General features: G+C 32.4%; 1 protein-coding gene across 4 annotated transcripts in view; it reads right to left on the reverse strand.

The window, feature by feature from the left end:
- Nucleotides 1–17,845, reverse strand: part of LOC145291330 (receptor-type tyrosine-protein phosphatase N2-like) — a 1,723,320-nt gene that overhangs the window by 554,805 nt on the left and 1,150,670 nt on the right. For all 4 annotated transcript variants that reach the window (XM_080137086.1, XM_080137084.1, XM_080137087.1 and 1 more), the window contains one exon: nt 8,898–8,977. In XM_080137086.1, the coding sequence (XP_079993212.1) occupies nt 8,898–8,977 (80 nt within the window). The remainder of the gene's footprint in view (nt 1–8,897; nt 8,978–17,845) is intronic.

Consider the following 17,845-nt stretch of genomic DNA (forward strand, 5'->3'; position numbering starts at 1 on the left):
AGGAGGTAGAATCAGTGGTGAGGAGTTGTAAAACCTGCAAGTCGATCGATCTGGCGCCTGCCTGGTGGAAGAAGGGATAACTGAGCGTAAAGAACAATTGGGACAGGCTCGCGGTGGACGTGACCCACCACAACGGCGGGGATTTTTTGACGATGATTGACTGTGGACCGTCTAAGTTTGCGTTGTGGCGGCCACTTCGCCGAGAGGACGCGGCCGCCGTTGTCCGGGAACTGGAAAGTGTCTTCCTTGAGCGTGGCCCTCCTTCCAAAATACTGACCGACAACGGCACCGCTTTTGCTAGCGGGCAGTTCAAGCAGTTCACAGACAGCTGGGGTGTGCGACTACGATTTCGGTGCGCCAATGTGCCTAGCAGGAACAGGCTTGTGAAACGGAACCACCGGGACATCAAGACCATTGCAGCTAGGAGGTGGTGTACAGTGCCTGAAGCGCTATACTGGTACAACCTCACCACTAAGGACGATGTCTCGCCCTCTACCACGCCGGCTGAGGCGCTACACCGGTACCATGTCAGGGTGAAAGGGTTAGAGGCCAGCCCTCTACCTGAGCCAGAGGCGACACGAGATAGTATCAAAGTGGGAGACGTCGTCTGGGTTAAGAACCCCCACGGCAAATGCACCACGCGCTACGAAACCGGGCATGTTACCGAAGTGATCAGCCCGCAAAAAAAAACTACAGCTTTTACTATTTCTTTGTCAGTATCTGTTTGTATGACGGCGTTGTTCTATTGTCTATATAGTGGGACTTATGTTACAGACCTTTGTTTTTTTTTTCATTGGAAAGAAATAAGTTATTTACCTACAAATGTTATTGATTTTGTATTTTCTAGAACGATGGTCTTCCTACGCTCGTGGAAGGTTTCGTCCTTGGTGTCGGCCCTTTCATATCCATCGAAGACAACAGCTGTTTCGCCATATCTTCACACAGTGAATTCATCGTATCGTAGGTGTGACTGATGTCGCGAAAGTGTACGAAACAGGGAGTGCAAGAATTGAAATATTTAACGTTCATCAATAGGAAAGAATACACGAAAAAGGAAATAACTGACGTTAAATGGGCACGTCTACTCTTACACACACACACACACACACACACAATCCTGAGTAAAAAATAATGGTTATCTCCTATCATGAACTAGCATTTCTAGAGTCCAATGGTAAAGAGAACTATGAAACCACTGTGAACAATGCCAAAGTTATCTGGTAGATTTCACAACCAAAATAAGCCTATAGTCATTACATCATACAATTTCCATAATATATATAGCTTATAAGTATAAAGAAAATTTCATATTTTCGAGTGGATCGCTGTCCTAGCTTTATATAAGGTAACATGTTGATCTAGATTCTGTAATGATATATATATATATATATATATAAATAAGGGGTAGTCACCAACAATGTGTATTTTTTAACATTATTTTATTATTCCGTGTCTTGGTTTTTCATTGAGAATTATGTTTAGATCATTGTAATAATGTTTTTAAATCATTGAAATCGTTTTTAACACGTTTCAGACGTTCTGTGAAGCGTCCTCTTCAGAACTTATTTTCAAAATGTGTTGGAGATATAAAAATAGCATTTTCTAGTTCATTTGAAGTGTTTCCAAGGGGTGGAAACGTGTAAGTGTCTACTATTCATTGGAATGTTCAATTTTTATTACTCTTTTATTGGGCTATGGCGAGTCGGCTGTGGTCACTCCTGTGTTGTGTTTCTCTCTCTCACTTTCTCCCTCTGCTTGTGTTTTTTCTTTTCTTTTAGGGTAGGATGTGTGTGTATGTGTTTTCTTCATTGGTTTGAACATGTGTGTACTGTTTTATAGTATTATGAGGTTATTTGCTTCCCTTGTTGGTGACTACCCCCTTATTTAAATATATATCTTTCTTTCGTTGGAATTTCTTAACCCATTATATATATATATATATATATATATATATATATATATATATATATATTACTAGCAAAAGTAACCGTCGTTGACTGGGTTCAAAAACAGCCTACATAAAATGAACTCTGATTTAAGAAAGTATGATAGGTTATGAAAAGGAAGGGTTGTAAAGAGATAGCTTCGAATTTAGGGGTATTAAAACCAAAGCAAAATATGATGAAAGTAAAAATAAAATAGATAAACTCCATAATTTATTATACCATACCTGTTCACACTGAAACACTTATCACAATATTCTGTGGATCTATATTAAAAAAAAACCTTGTTAAACTTTGTGACATATTTCCATTCTATGGAGGTCAGGTGCGAAAGAACACCCCATAATTTTATTATACTATATTTCTTCAAACTGAAACATAATTATCAAAGTATACTTACGCAGATAAATATGAAAAGTCTTTATTAAAATTTGTGCCTATTTCCATTCTATGGAGGCCAGGCGCGAACGCAGACCCCACAATTTTATTATACCATCCCTATTTAAGTTAAAACATATTTATTAAAGTACATGTACACCTATATCAAAAACACTTGTAAACGTTTTTTTTTTAAATTTTTATTTCCATACTTTGTGGACCAGGCGCGAACGCAGACCCCACAATTTTAATGAACCACCGTTCTGCCAGATCAAACACACCCATTCCTATGTCTCGATACATCTTCTATCATTATATGTAATCAGATTTTAAAAATAGTCAACCATATTCGTGAGCACACACACACATTCAGCTTTATATTATAGATTAATATTTTTTCACCAAAAATTTTAATATATTAAAATTCCGGTAATGTTCACATACTCATAAAATTAATGTCCAAATTAATCGACTCAATTAATTAAGCTTCATGATTATCCGCTTTCAAAATCGAGCATGAATATCGCAAAGATCAAGAAAACAAAATATAAAATGAAAATATCATATCGCGTTACAATTGGTTCGTAATCATTCGGACAATTTTCAATATATCATTCAAGAATTTCCAAAACAGCTAATCTTCAGACGGCTAAATACACTATACATATATGAATACATTCATAATCTATCTTCAGAGAATAAGTAGTTGAACCTACTCCCACCCCACTCTTATATTTTCTTTTTGTTGTTTTCAATTTCTCGATAACCTTACATCAGACCTAAAAAATTTTTTTAGAGCCGTTATGGTTACGGTGCTGCTTTATGCTTCACCAGCCTGGGCTCTCAGTAAGATAAAACATGACAGTAAGTTAAATGGAACTTATACTACGGGCAGTACTAAACCTAAACTGGAAAACGCACCTAACTATTAGCCGTCTGTATGGTCGGTCGCCCAGGATCTCTTCAGTAATAAGAGAAAGAATACGATATGCTGGACATTGCTACAAAAGAAAAGATAAAGTCGTCAGTGAAGTCGTACTGTGGGATGCTAAACACGAAACCGCTAAAGTAGGAAGACCTGTCAAGACATACACAAAATTATTGACAGAAGGCACTGGTTTACAACTTGAAATTTTTCTTAAGGCCATGGAAGATAGAGACACGTGGAGGGAAAGAGTCAATTTGATCCGCTCGATGCAATAATAATATTTGCATTACTTTATTAGTTATACTTTCTAATACACACTCTTTTGAAATAAATAATTGATATGTATAAATTATTTATTTACTTTGAGCTTACTAGTCAGGTTTTAGACGAGAGAACGCATGCCTGGTTCTTTGCAAACAACTTTGGACAACTTTCTGCCTTTTATTCAATAAATTTTTCTTAGACACTATTATATGATATGATTCTAGTATGCAAAAGTTACATCGCCTCTACTTGGTGTATATTTTCTTGCACTCCTTGATATTTCAACTTATATTCTGCGTTACTTCTACGTAATTTTCTACCCACTTAGCTATAATATTATAATAGGATAAAATATAATATTATATTGGGATAAAATATAATATTATAATAGGATAAAATATAATATTATCATAGGATAAAATATAATATTACAATGGGATAAAATATAATATTATAATGGGATGAAATATAATATTATAATAGGTTAAAATATTATATTATAATGGGATAAAATATAATAATATAATGGGATGAAATATAATATTATAATAGGATAAAATTTAATATTATAATGGGATAAAATATAATAATATAATAGGATAAAATTTAATATTATAATAGGATCAAATATAACATTATAATGGGATAAAATATGATATTACAATGGGATAAATATAATATTATAAAGCGATAAAATATAATATTATAATAGGATAGAATATAATATTATAATGGGATAGAATATAATATTATAATGGGATAGACTATAATATTATAATGGGATAAAATATAATATTATAATAGGATAAAATATAATATTATAATAGGATAAAATATAATATTATAATGGATAAAATATAATATAATAGTAGGATAGTATAATATTATAATAGGATAAAATATAATATTATAATGGATAAAATATAATATAATAGTAGGATAGTATAATATTATAATAGGATAAAATATAATATTATAATGGGATAAAATATATTATAATGGCATAAACACTGACGAGAAGGAATTTTTTTTATAATTGAATAAGGGGGAGGGTTTTTTTTTTACCAATATGCGTTTTACATCTCGCAAAATGACCATCTGAAAACTCCTCAAGCAGAATATTCTTTAATTGTTATCTTTCCTGTATCTATGACATCAACGACATTAACCAACAGAAAATTAACAACAGATCCCAATTTCAAATATAAAAAAATAATACGTGCCGTATAACAGATACGGTGCTATTTTGATTAATGATAAAACACATAAGGAGCTTAAAAGGCATGGGCGATGTGTAATATTCTGATGCCGGTCTTAGTAGGAAATGCTTGTTTTGTTACAGAATATCGAACTATTACACATGTGACCAGGGCGAGTTATGGTGAAAAGGACGACACCGGAGAAAATAAAAAAAAAATAAAACGACACGGGACAATTTTTAGGTATGTGAATGAGAAATCTCTATTCAAAAGAAACTAATTTGTATAAGTAAGAAATAATTTTAGTAAAAAATATTTCAATCTAGAAAAAAGAACAAGAAGGAAAACGCCAAGAGAGTAAGAAGGACAGGACATAGAAGTAGAAAAAGAAGGAGACGAGAGGAAAGAAAATATAGTATAATAGAGGTAGCAGAGAAGACGGAGAAGGAAAGGAGAAAATTTAAAAAGATAAAGAAAAATTAAGAAAATGGGGGAATATGAAGAAAAAGAAAAAAAGTAAAATATTAGAATTATATTGATAATAACAAAGGAAAATAATTTGGTTCACCCCTTCTCGTTCCTCCTATTATTTTAACTCACAAGGCAAAAAGACTCCAAGTGAATAAGACGCGTGGAGGCATCACTAACAAAAAGTACATTTTAGTGTAAGTATCAAAATCAAAATAACCATCTAAACGCTCTTGCACTCATGAGGGAAAACTACAGTTTTCTAATGGAGAGATGCGAAAAATTTAAAACTTAATATATACTTAACTAGCAGTTCAGCCCGGCTTTGCTCGGGTCCTATGTACTATTCATAACTTTATATATATATGCATATATCAAACAGTGGAAATATGTACGGTAATGCCTTCTATATAATAGGCTTCCTTAACTACCATAGAGAAAAGTTGGTAGAGACCGCAGAAGTTAAATTTTTTAAAGATTTTGACCCCGATTTTGATCCCTTACCATTTATTGTTTTAGGCTCAAATTAAATGCAAATATCTGACCCATGTTCAAGTAATCTACATCTAAAATTTCAAGTATTTGGACCCAAAACTGCCAAAGGAGTTTGGTAGAGTCTGCAAATGTCAACTCTGTAAACTTTGATCTCTTGCCAGCCAAGTTTGAGCCCAAAACTGATTAAAAAGCTTGCTGCATGTCTGTATACCCTTATGTAAAATTTCAAATGTTTAGACCGAAAATTGGCTTAATAGTTTGCTAGAAACCGCAAAGGAAAAATATTTGGACTTTGACCCCCTGGCAGCCAAATTTTCAGCAAAAAAAAAACAAAAAAAACAAACGATTAAAAAGCTTGCCCTATGTCTAAATACAATTTCTATAAAATTTCAAATGTTTAGACCAAAAATTGGCTGAGTAATTTGGTAGAGATAGCAGAGGTCAATTTAAAAAACAATTGACTCCAATTATGACCCCTTAGCATTTATTGTTTTGGGCTAAAAGCTAATAATAAAGTTAGATCCATTTCCCACGAATCTATATCTAAAGCTTCAAGTCTTTAGAGCCCAAAATTGGGGAAGGAGTTTAGTAGAGTTCTTAAAGGTCTAATCGTAAGACTTTGACCCCTTAACCGCCAAATTTTTTTCCGAAAACAGATTAAAAAGATTTTCCCAAATTTCAATACACCTTATGTCAAATTTGACAGAGTGATTTTGTAGAGAAATGTACACAGACAGAGAGACCGACACACACACACACACACACACACACACACACACACACACACACACAGACATATTCACTTTTAAAGATATATAGATAATGTAAAATTTATCGTGAAACTGTTCCTTTTTAATGTGTTTCTAACGTTCAATTTTATCTCTCATTTTCATTAGAACAAGTAAGTGACGTGCTGACCTTGTGTTACACAAACGTCAAATGCATTTAGATATCCAAAATTAGAATAAAACGGATGTAGATATTAAAAAATATGTATAAAACGTATGTAGATATTGAAAAATATGTACAAAACGTATGTAGATATTGGAAAATATGTATAAAACGTATGTAGTTATGAAAAAATTAGTATGAAACGTCTGTAGATATACAAATAATTCGTATAAAACGTAAGTAGATATCAAAAAATTAGTATTGAACCTATGTAGATATCAAAAAATTAGTATTGAACGTATGTAGATATAAAAAAAAATTAGTATTGAACGGAAGTAGATATCAAAAAGTTAGTATTGAACGGAAGTAGATATCAAAAAATTGGTATACGTCTGTAGATATCAAAACATTAGGATAAAACTAAGTAGATATAAAAAATAGTATTGAACGTATGTATTTATCGAAAAATTAGTATACAACAGATATATCGAAAAATTAGTTTAAAACGTATGTAGATATCGAAAAATAAGTATAAAACCTATGTAGATATTACAAATTAGTATAAAACCTATGTAAATATCGAAAAATTAGTATAAAACGTATGTAGATATCAACAAATTAAGATAAAACATTTGTAGATATCGAAACATTAGTATATAAGGTATGTAGATATCGAAAAATAAGTATAAACGTCGGTAGATATCAAAAGATTAGTAGAAAACATTTGTAGATATCGAAAAATTAATACAAAACGTATGTAGATATCAAAAACTTAGTTTAAAACGTATGTAGATATACAAAAAATTAGTTTAAAACGTATGTAGATATCAAAAAATTAGTTTAAAACGTATGTAGATATACAAAAATTAGGGTAAGACATTTATAGATATTAAAAAATCTGTATAAAACATATGTAGATATCGAAAAATTAGTAGGAAGATCATGAGCGATAAGCCCCTTCTCTGTTGGCAATTTGTGAATGTTTACTCCTTAACCAATGGACTGCGAAAGAGGACAGAATACTACTACATAAGTAATGCCTAAAAAGGGGGTTATCAGAAGCGCATGAAAAATCTACTCACTAAAATACAATGGAACACAAATTGTAGATCAAGAAAGGTTGAGTCTTAGACCTGAAACATTGCAAATCCCACGAAAAATAAATTATTTCATAGATCAGGATTATTTAATGATAAACCCGCATGTAGAAAACTGGCAAAAGATAAACAATGAAAATAAAGACACTACGAGATGAGAAAACTTGCTGAGGATAAAGCAATAGAAATAGAAAACGGCAAATAATTTATGAACAAAGATAAAACAAATCCTATATCACAAAGGAACCGAAAAATGAAGGACATAAAAATTAGAAATAGAACAATTAAACAAACTATTTCCATATATTTTAACTGACATTTGCAGACCTAAACAGCTTAATCTATACAGGTGCCTAATCAGTATGTATGCAGTTAAAAGTATACATAAAACTTAGCTTACAATAGACAGACAAGACTTGATGGGAAATCAGGTTGAAAAAAAAAAAGAAACTAAAGCTATAAATAGGATGAAAGAGAACCGAAAACGATGGAAGAGGGGGATATTATTCATAAAGAAATACTAAAAAACCACGATGAACTAAAATAAAAAAAATGACAGCCAACAATTAAGAATTAGCCAATGTAGCTACAAAACGGAATAGTACAAATCAAATAGAACTTTTGAAATAGATGAAAGCCATTTTTTTCAAAAAGTAAACAGAGGAAGCATTAGAACACAACAATAAATGCAAAGATACAGAAAAAGCGGCACAGCGGACACAGATACCGAATGGCTGAAAAACATAAAAGAGGAACTTCCGGAAATTGCAGGAAGAAGAGAACTAGAACGCGAAATGAAGAAATGCTGGAGGCAAACGTAAGAAAAAATAGGAAATCACGAAACAACCATATGCAAAGATAGCAAATCGGAAAACACCAGCGAGAAATGAAGCGTTGCGATATACGAAAAATAGAGTGAAAGTTATCAATGGTTAATGGTTGCAATGGTCATCGAAAGAACTGGGCACCGGGCGAGACGTGTCAATCAAATTTCAGGGACCACTATCGGTTACTGTCAGCGGGCAATTACTGATGACGACTAGTGAGAACTTCTACTGAACAAGAACAAAGAAAGAAAAAGAAAGCGATGGCGAAAGCGAAGAATGAAAACGCCAAAAAGAAGAATAAAATCAAAATGTGAAAAAGAACAAGAACGTAAAGAGGAAAAATAATCAAAAAGATGGAATGAAAGAAAAAAGTGAAAGGGGGATAAATTGTGAATGCAAAGACTTACCGACTTGCTTGGCCACAGTTGAAGCAGTAATTCTGTCAACATTAGGATCAATTTGAAAAGTTATTTGACCATTATCAACTCTGAAATAAATAAAACACACACATATATATAAATAAATATATGGGGAAGTTTTTTTTTCATTCATCACAGCAATAAAGTTGATGAATATTAGTTAAACCAATAACACAGCATAACTATATGATAATAATTGTGAAAATAATACAACATAACCTTGTGAAATACTTATGTATAATAGAGAGCATAGACTCAAACTAAGTCAAGTATATGCCTAATTTGCATAGTTATTTTAAACAGTTTATTACGAATTAATATTGTGATATTCATTTGCAATTTACCTGTCCCATTTTCCTATATATGTGCAATAGTTCTGTCGATATTAACAGTAGTCAATTAAAGTGATTTAATTATAAAGAGAACGATTTATTACTTAAGATAGGTAATTTAAATGAAAACGATTGGTTATAGCAGCTTTATATTTAAGATATTTAATACAAGTTACATATTGAAAAAAAGAATAGTTAATGCTATATATTAATATGGATGGTGCATAGAGTATTTTTGTAAAATATTTATTACTCTATCGGTAAAATAAATATAAAATCGGTTAATAGATCAAGATTTTGATAATCTGCCTTGACAATATCTTCCCAGATCGAGAAGCAATACTATAACAATATGTCTACCGGAAAAAGAAAAAATGCAAATAATTATTCTGAACGTTTCAATTAAATAACGCCCCACTCTTCTTTCTGCAGCATTTTTATAAATAAGCGTTAACAGACTGTGCGCACATGTTTCCAACAAACGCATACTTGTGCGATTATGCATTATTGCCAGTGAGCGATCGCGAAACGACCAACAGATAACGTCTTTTTACACAGGTGCGCCGTTCTCTTGTCTATCATTCTATTTATAGTAGTTTTCTATATGTGTGCCGTAATCTTCTGTTAAACTCAAAACGAATCATGCATGGAACACGATGGATATTTGTTAGCTTGCAAAGGTTTCATTTAAAGAAGGGTTGTTTCCAATTCTTATTTTTTTTTCTAGTTGGGAATTGTGAGACTAGCTTGCAAAGGTTTTATTTAAAGAAGGGTTGTTTCCAATTCTTAATTTTTTTTTTCTAGTTGGGAATTGTGAGACGCAGACGGCATCATCGGGGTGACATTCATTTAGTTACTCTCAACATTTTCAGAACATGTCGTCTCTCCCATTCCATAGTCCGACTTCCTACACACTCTGTTCTATGCTCTGAACACGTGACGTAATCAAATCATTTCTAGCACATTTTATCTAGACAGTTAACCTTTAAACCTCTACCTCAATTACGCTAGCTGCTAGGTGGTCTATTGTCGCTTGCCACCAGGTTATACTGACATGTACTTATGTAACCCTTACCGAAATTCATACTAGTTAACATAATCTCTACTTGCTGGCGTAGACTCCCAATATATTATATGTAAAGTAGTTAATCCTTATTTTCCCAGCCTCTTGTAAAATTTTTACTTTTTATTAGTTTATTACACTCATCTGATTTCAATATTACATTCCAATTTCCTGTCTAGATATTGGAAGCCGTGTGTGAGTGTAATGTGCCTTAGCATACGGGAAGAATGCGTCACATGAAACTGCTCTGATGAAATCGAATATTTTGGCAAAGTCAAAACTTAATCATGATACGAACAATGATTTTCGGTAACAGAAATCATGCCAATAAGATAAATCGTGCGTGTGACCTAACCATAAATGTGGAAGGACATAATATCTAACCCGGCATTCACCCTGGTCAGGTTAAGCCGACATTCTCTAAAGTAGAAAGTTTATAAATTAAATCCATAAGCGGTCCCCCGGTCACAGGCTTTATTTAAAGAAGGGTTGTTTCCAATTCTTAATTTTTTTTTCTAGTTGGGAATTGTGAGACTAGCTTGCAAAGGTTTTATTTATTTATCTGGCCAGATAAAGTAACTAGGTTAGATTTTTGCAGTTTCTGTATTGCATGCATACAGCGCCTAGTGTTCCCAAATGGCCTTCCATCTGGTACTAACCAGGCTCAACGTGACTTAACTTCGGTGACTTAATGAGAACCAGTGTCATCGTGATTTTGCCGCATTTTTTAGATGCATGATAATTGGAAGAAAAGAGATGTCGACAATATCCAAAGGGAATCAGTCTACCTTCGCATGATATAAAACACTTCCATATCTCTTTCTCTCTCATATATATATATATATATATATATATATATATATATATATATATATATATATATATATATATATATATAACTACTTAATTTATAATATATATATAACTTCTTAATTTATAAGTATATAATATATATATAACTACTAAATTTATAATATATATTATATAACTACTTAATATATAACTACTTAATTTACTCACATAAAATTAATATACGAAAGTACAAATTTATGCGTAAACTTTAAGTATTTACTTCAAAAGTGCTCAATACGTAGGTAGAGCTAGTTAGTAAGTTATAAAATGTATATGGCGATTAAGCTACACTGAATATTCCGCGTTTCATCCACTCTAGGACTCTTCAGGCTTATGCGCATAAGCCTGAAGAGTCCTAGAATGGATGAAACGCAGAATATTCAGTGTAGCTTAATCGCCATATACATTTTATAACTTACTATATATATATATATATATATATATATATATATATATATATATATATATATATATATATATATATATATATGTTGGAACCGAAAGACATTTGGCAATAAAGTCGTAAATAATTGACCAAAGTACTTTACTCCGTACGGAGACAAAGAGGAAATAGTTCAGTTTTAAGAAGAAAGTATCTGCTATGTACGTGCAAAATATATGGCCTATCCCCAGAATGTATGTCCCGTCAGTTAAAAATTGATCAAAATTAAAGAAATCAAGCAATCCTAATGAAATTTTCAGTAGTCACAATAAGAGAATATAATGAACCCATTATTTTTAAATCTTAGTAAAAATGTATTATTTTGTTAAAAAATACCTTTACTAAAGTTATTGTTTTAAGTACTAAAAACGTATAGACTTATTTTGCTTTTTTATAAAAATAAATCATCGTAAATGTTAACAATTAAAAATGTTTTAATATTTCAGGAATATTACGAAAACAGTTTCTAGAGTCCGTGTTAATGAAATCAATATAACTTGAAGAAAAAATAATTTCTCAAACTAACGATAAGAAATTTAAGAATGATAGTAGTAAGGTAGGTCGTTGAACATCTTTCTAGAGAGTGCATAAAGCAGCTGAGTATCACACCCGGGAGTTTTTAAAATACACAACTTTAGAACTTAAAATATATGAATCTAACTTGATCACGTTAATAAATAGCAAAATTAATTATATATGAAATAATTATATAAAATATTAAAACTGCTTATTCTAAATTCTTCATTAAATCCCGTATAAAATCTGCCCCTGACCGGCCTTTTATAGTAGTAGTAGTAGTAGTAGTAGTAGTAGTTGTTGTTGTTGTTGCTGTTGTTGTCTTATGCTTTGCGCCCCTGTCATGACAAACTTCGGCAACTTCAGAATGATTTAAGTGCTTATTACTATTCTTGATAATAATTGCATCCGGTTGAGCGCTTTGGGGAGTCTGAAGTCACTCCTTTATTACTTTTGAACCAATCGATAAGTTCATCCTGGCAATCATGTTAAACCGTTTCGATAATATGCATATCTACATTGAATAATTAGTTAAAAGCGGTTCAATGAAATACTCTTTTGAATATATTCACAAGGGCTCTATACTAAATTGATCTGGAGCCGAGAGATGTTGTTTTTTATTATTATTATTATTATTATTATTATTATTATTATTAGTAGTAGTAGTAGTGGTAGTAGAAGTAGTAGTAGTAGTAGTAGTAGTAGTAGTGGTGGTGGTGATGATATTAGTGTTATTAGTAGTAGTATCATTGCTATTGCTATAATACTTGAACAACTATCACACACCTGCTTGCTTTTCCTCCCCTCTCTTCTATAATCGTTCACGTCTCACCAATTTTCTATATCATTTCAAAACCCCTTTCTCCATTTCCATTGCTAAGATTACATTTGTTTAGGTGAAAGAAATGAAAAAGCATATATTCTTCAAATAAAAAGAACTCATGACGACATGATGTCAATCATATTTTATATCTTGGTGAAATGCTTTCGCCTTTAACCGTCTATCACGTTTCAGTTTAAAAATAGTATTTTATCGCTAAATCTGAAGATTGAATGGACGCAGTTTATTATAGATGCGCCCAAACATCTATAATAACAGGTCGGTTGGTCTGTCATACTTACACTTCAAATGTCATTTTAGTCGGTCTATCAAACTGACATTAAAAATACCAGTTTTCTTTGTAATAAAAGAATGTCCGTTGGTCTTTCACGCATGTGTTTGAAATCTCATGTTCATCTTCAAACATGCATCCATAAAAAGCGTTGATTTATTTTTTTATTTTTTTGGTTCAGTATCGGCTTTGCTTTCTTTGGATAGAACAAAGGCGATCTTTGTGTTGTTTTCACATGAAATTGGTTTTAGCAAACGATGAACAAAAACAACAACAAAAACAACAACAAATAAGAAATTACACTAAAAGCCGGAAGGTAAATCTATTTCAGAGACGAGGGCGATGGTACATTGAGAGTGATGAAGGAAGGATTGCAGATGATTAGGGTTAACAGCAATAAATTTACCGCGAAAAATCGCCTTTTTAATCATGTTTTTCCTTTTTTCTTGTAAATCGTACATGAAAAATCTGATCTTCCGTCTTATTTACTTATATTGTTTTACTTTTTCCACCGTTCTTTCCCAATATGCACCTCGATGTGTCTCGCCTTCTTCCCACTTTCTTTCAGTTTTTTTTTTACTACTTCTCTTCTTCCATTTGGATTCTCTCTCACGTCTCATCAACTTTCTCTCCTATTTTGTGGCCACTTAGCTTTTTGAAGTTTGCTGATGCACTGTGTCTACATTTCGGCCGCCATTTTACCATGCCGCTATATCAACTTAATAAAATGTTTTACCTAAAACAATGGCTGTTGACTGACGCTAAAATGATTAGGGACAAAAGTAAAAAAAAAGTAACGTAATCTTTGTATATTAAGAAATGAACACTTATTTCCTTTAATAGCAATAAGAAAGTTTCCAATCACCGATTATCATGGCTGATACATATTTCCAAGAGTACAAAGTTCAAACTCTTTGAACTGACATTCTCAGTCGAATGAATTGAAATACATAGAAGATGTTACCAAGTCTGCTGCAACGACTCTTTATCAAGCTATAAAACGTACCGCACTTGCCAATATCCTACATAAAAGCCGCCATTTTCCTACGCATGGAATATTGTTGCCACATCTGGGCTAGTGTACCACTGCACCAACACCTACCTTCTACTGTTGAACACGATGCAAAATAATTTTCTAGCCTAATAGGTTACGGACTGGCTGGCAAGCAGCTAGTACTGTTCCATCGCTACAATGTTACACCTTGTTTTACAAGTACTTCCAGATAATGTGCTTTGATGCATTTACTGCACACCCTCCCAACCGTAAACAACCCCTGATGAGGCCGACTAACCGCAAGATACCTAAATGCTGGAAGATTTTCTAATTAAATAGATTATTTCATTGGACTTCTTTCCTTTGAATTCCCTCCCTGCCCTTTGTTTCTCCAACCATATTAACAAATTTGGATCTAAATGTACCTATTTACTATGCCTCCCCACGGGACAGAGTTAGACACCAGGGTCGTTTTTTAACGTGGAGAAATGGTACAAAAATAAAAATTGTCTCAGTCGTGAAGGATTTCTCCTCCACCGAAAGAGAACAAGAAATAGAAGTGCAGCATCTGAAGAACAGATACTACACTTTGATCTTGTTCCGAGGGCCAAGAAGCGAGAGATGAAACAAAAATCGTGCTATACATGGAAACACTTGGTAAAAATTTGCTCTTTATCACAATAAACACGCTTCAGTGGCAATTTGTCTTGTTTGGAATGAACAAAAGCAAAACAAAAATGAGTTTAACAAACATTAGTTATAGTTTTATTTTTAAAATGATCCAAATAATCCGATTGCATTCTTTTTTAACAGTTAAAAATAATTACGCATAAGACAGGATAGTTACAAAAAAAAAGAAGAAAAAAGTGAAACAAAGTAGCAGGACATCCAGGCCGACACCGGGTAGATACAACTAGTTTCAAAGGAGTTTTCAACATTTTTCTTGTTGGGGGATGGTATTAACTCCTAATCCCCACATTCAGCAGTTTGTGTTTAGTCTTGCTCATGGCTGTTGCTAGGTTTTCTCGTCTGCTTCATCACAGTTTTTAAGATTATACTTATTTGCCCCGTCTTCATTTATCTATACTCCACCCCCTCGCATTCTTTCGTTCTTTCTTTCTCTCTATTTCTTTATATTCCCTCTCCCCCATTCTCTCTCTCTTCGAATGTCATCTTTTCTCTTTCTGTCTCCCTCTTACCCCGCTTTTTTCCAGATATTTTCACTCGTTTTCTCTCTCTTTCTCTCACTTTCTTGGCCTTATCTTTTACCTATTAGGACTAAAATGTAATTTTTCTGCCTACGCATTTGCCGTCTTAAAATTTCTCTCTTCTCTCTCACATACACCCCCCACACACACATATATATATATATACTAGCAGTTCAGCCCGGTTTTGCCCGAGCCCTCTCGACTGTTCACAACTTTATGTGCATATATATATATATATATATATATATATATATATATATATATATATATATATATATATGCACATAAATATATATATATATTAAAAAGTTTGACTCATGTCCAGGTAACCTACATCTAAAATTTCAAGTGTTTATGCAAAATTGGCGGAGGAGTTTGGTAGAGTCTGCAAAAGTCAACTCTTTCAACTTCGACCTCTTAGCAGCCAAATTTTCGCCCAAAAACTGATTAAAAATCCTGCTGTATATCTGAATACCCTTTATGTAAAATTTCAAATGTTTAGACCCAAAATTGTTTAAATAGTTTGCTAGAGATCGCAAAGGTCAAATCTTTTGAACTTTGACCCCTTGGCAGCCAAATTTTCGGCTAAAACCGATTGAAAAGCTTGCCCTATGTCTGAATACAATTTGTGTAAGATGTCAAATTTTGAGACCAAAAATTGGCTGAGTAATTTAGTAGAGATCGCAGAGGTCATTTTTTTTTTTAATTCTAACCCCAATTTTTACCCCTTAACATTTATTTTTTTTGGTATCAAATCAAATTAAAAATGTACACAGACACACACGCAGACACAGACACACAGAGACAATTTCACTTTATATATATATATATATATATATATATATATATATATATATATATATATATATATATACGGCATAATCACGTTGACACATCGGTTCTCGTCAGATCACTAAAGTTAAGCAACCTTCAGCCTGGCTAGTACCAGATGGGTGAGCATTTGGGAATTCTAGGCGCTGTATGTGCTTTCCGCTTATCTCGGCATTGTTTCCAGTCGTTCTGAACCTCCATTTGCCACTGGTATTTAACAATGTCGATTCAGGAGAGGTGTGGTTGGAGATTGTGCAACTTTTGCCACAAAAATGTCACGCGCAGGCACCCTTACAGTTGGTATCCATAGTCTGTCAAGACTGAAGGAAGCCTTTATATATAAGTGATATATATATATATATATATATATATATATATATATATATATATATATATATATATATATATATTAGTCAGCATATAAAATTGAAAATATATACATATATTAATCAACATTTATCATATAAGTAAAATATGAAATACATTTATTCGATTGGTCAATAATTGTACATAACATTAATTTTAATTTTAATTACGACGATCAATTGCAACATTAATTGCTGTTTATTATTCATAACTTAAACCTAATATCGGCTTTCTCTCATAATTAACCTTAATGAATTATGTTTAAAACTGACACAAAAACAGTAAAAATTAATAGAACAGCAGAAAAACAAAGATAATATACAAAATTATAAACGTATATGAAATGATGTCGTGTACTGCTTTTCAACATCTTGTCTGATTTTTAATAGTGTTTACTACTACTACTACTACTACTACTACTACTACTACTAGACAAAAGTTAAACTATTACTTAGTTCTCTTTTTTTTTTTGCAATGACATATTTTACTTCATTTTTCTTAACATGGACATAAAATTAAAGATTATTTGAACAGTATGTATTTAAGCATATAAAGAACTAGAAGAGTGCCCGTCTAAATATGGGCAAAATTTAATTCCCGTAAAAAATAGCTTTACACTAATTACATGACTTTATATGCAAGAAAATGTCTCAAATTAAAAACTTATGTTTAAAGGATCTTATGAAATTAATTTTTTTTACACCATATAGTCATTTTTTTACACCATATAGTCATCAATATTTTTACACCATATAGTCATTTTTTACACCATATAGTCATTAATTTTTTTACACCATATAGTCATTTTTTACACCATATAGTCATGGCTCATCAAAGACCAGAGGACACTCAAAGATAAGAGTTAATGGAAATTTATTTTAGAAGACGACTCTTCAAGGACCTGTTTAGGTTGGACTTGAAAACGACCATGTTATAGTTAGCCGAGAAGAAGTTCTGTGGTATTGTATTCTACAGATGAGTAGGAAAATATAGGGGAAAAACTCTGCTCGTGGAATTTTCGCTTAAATTTAGGCACAGATAGAGAGTAAGGAGCTTGTTGATAATTGTTGCTAGTCGAGTGTTTGCCGTGAAAAACTTACTGGGAGGAACCAGAAAGTGAAGCTCAGTCGAGCAGACACCATAAAAATAATGATAGACAGACAGACCTGCAACGTCTCTTCTATGAGACAGAGGCTGCAGAGAGGAGAAAAGGTTACCAC

This window comes from Euprymna scolopes, chromosome 12, assembly GCF_053919585.1.
Source record: "Euprymna scolopes isolate OS-2025 chromosome 12, ASM5391958v1, whole genome shotgun sequence".
NCBI lineage: Eukaryota > Metazoa > Mollusca > Cephalopoda > Sepiida > Sepiolidae > Euprymna > Euprymna scolopes.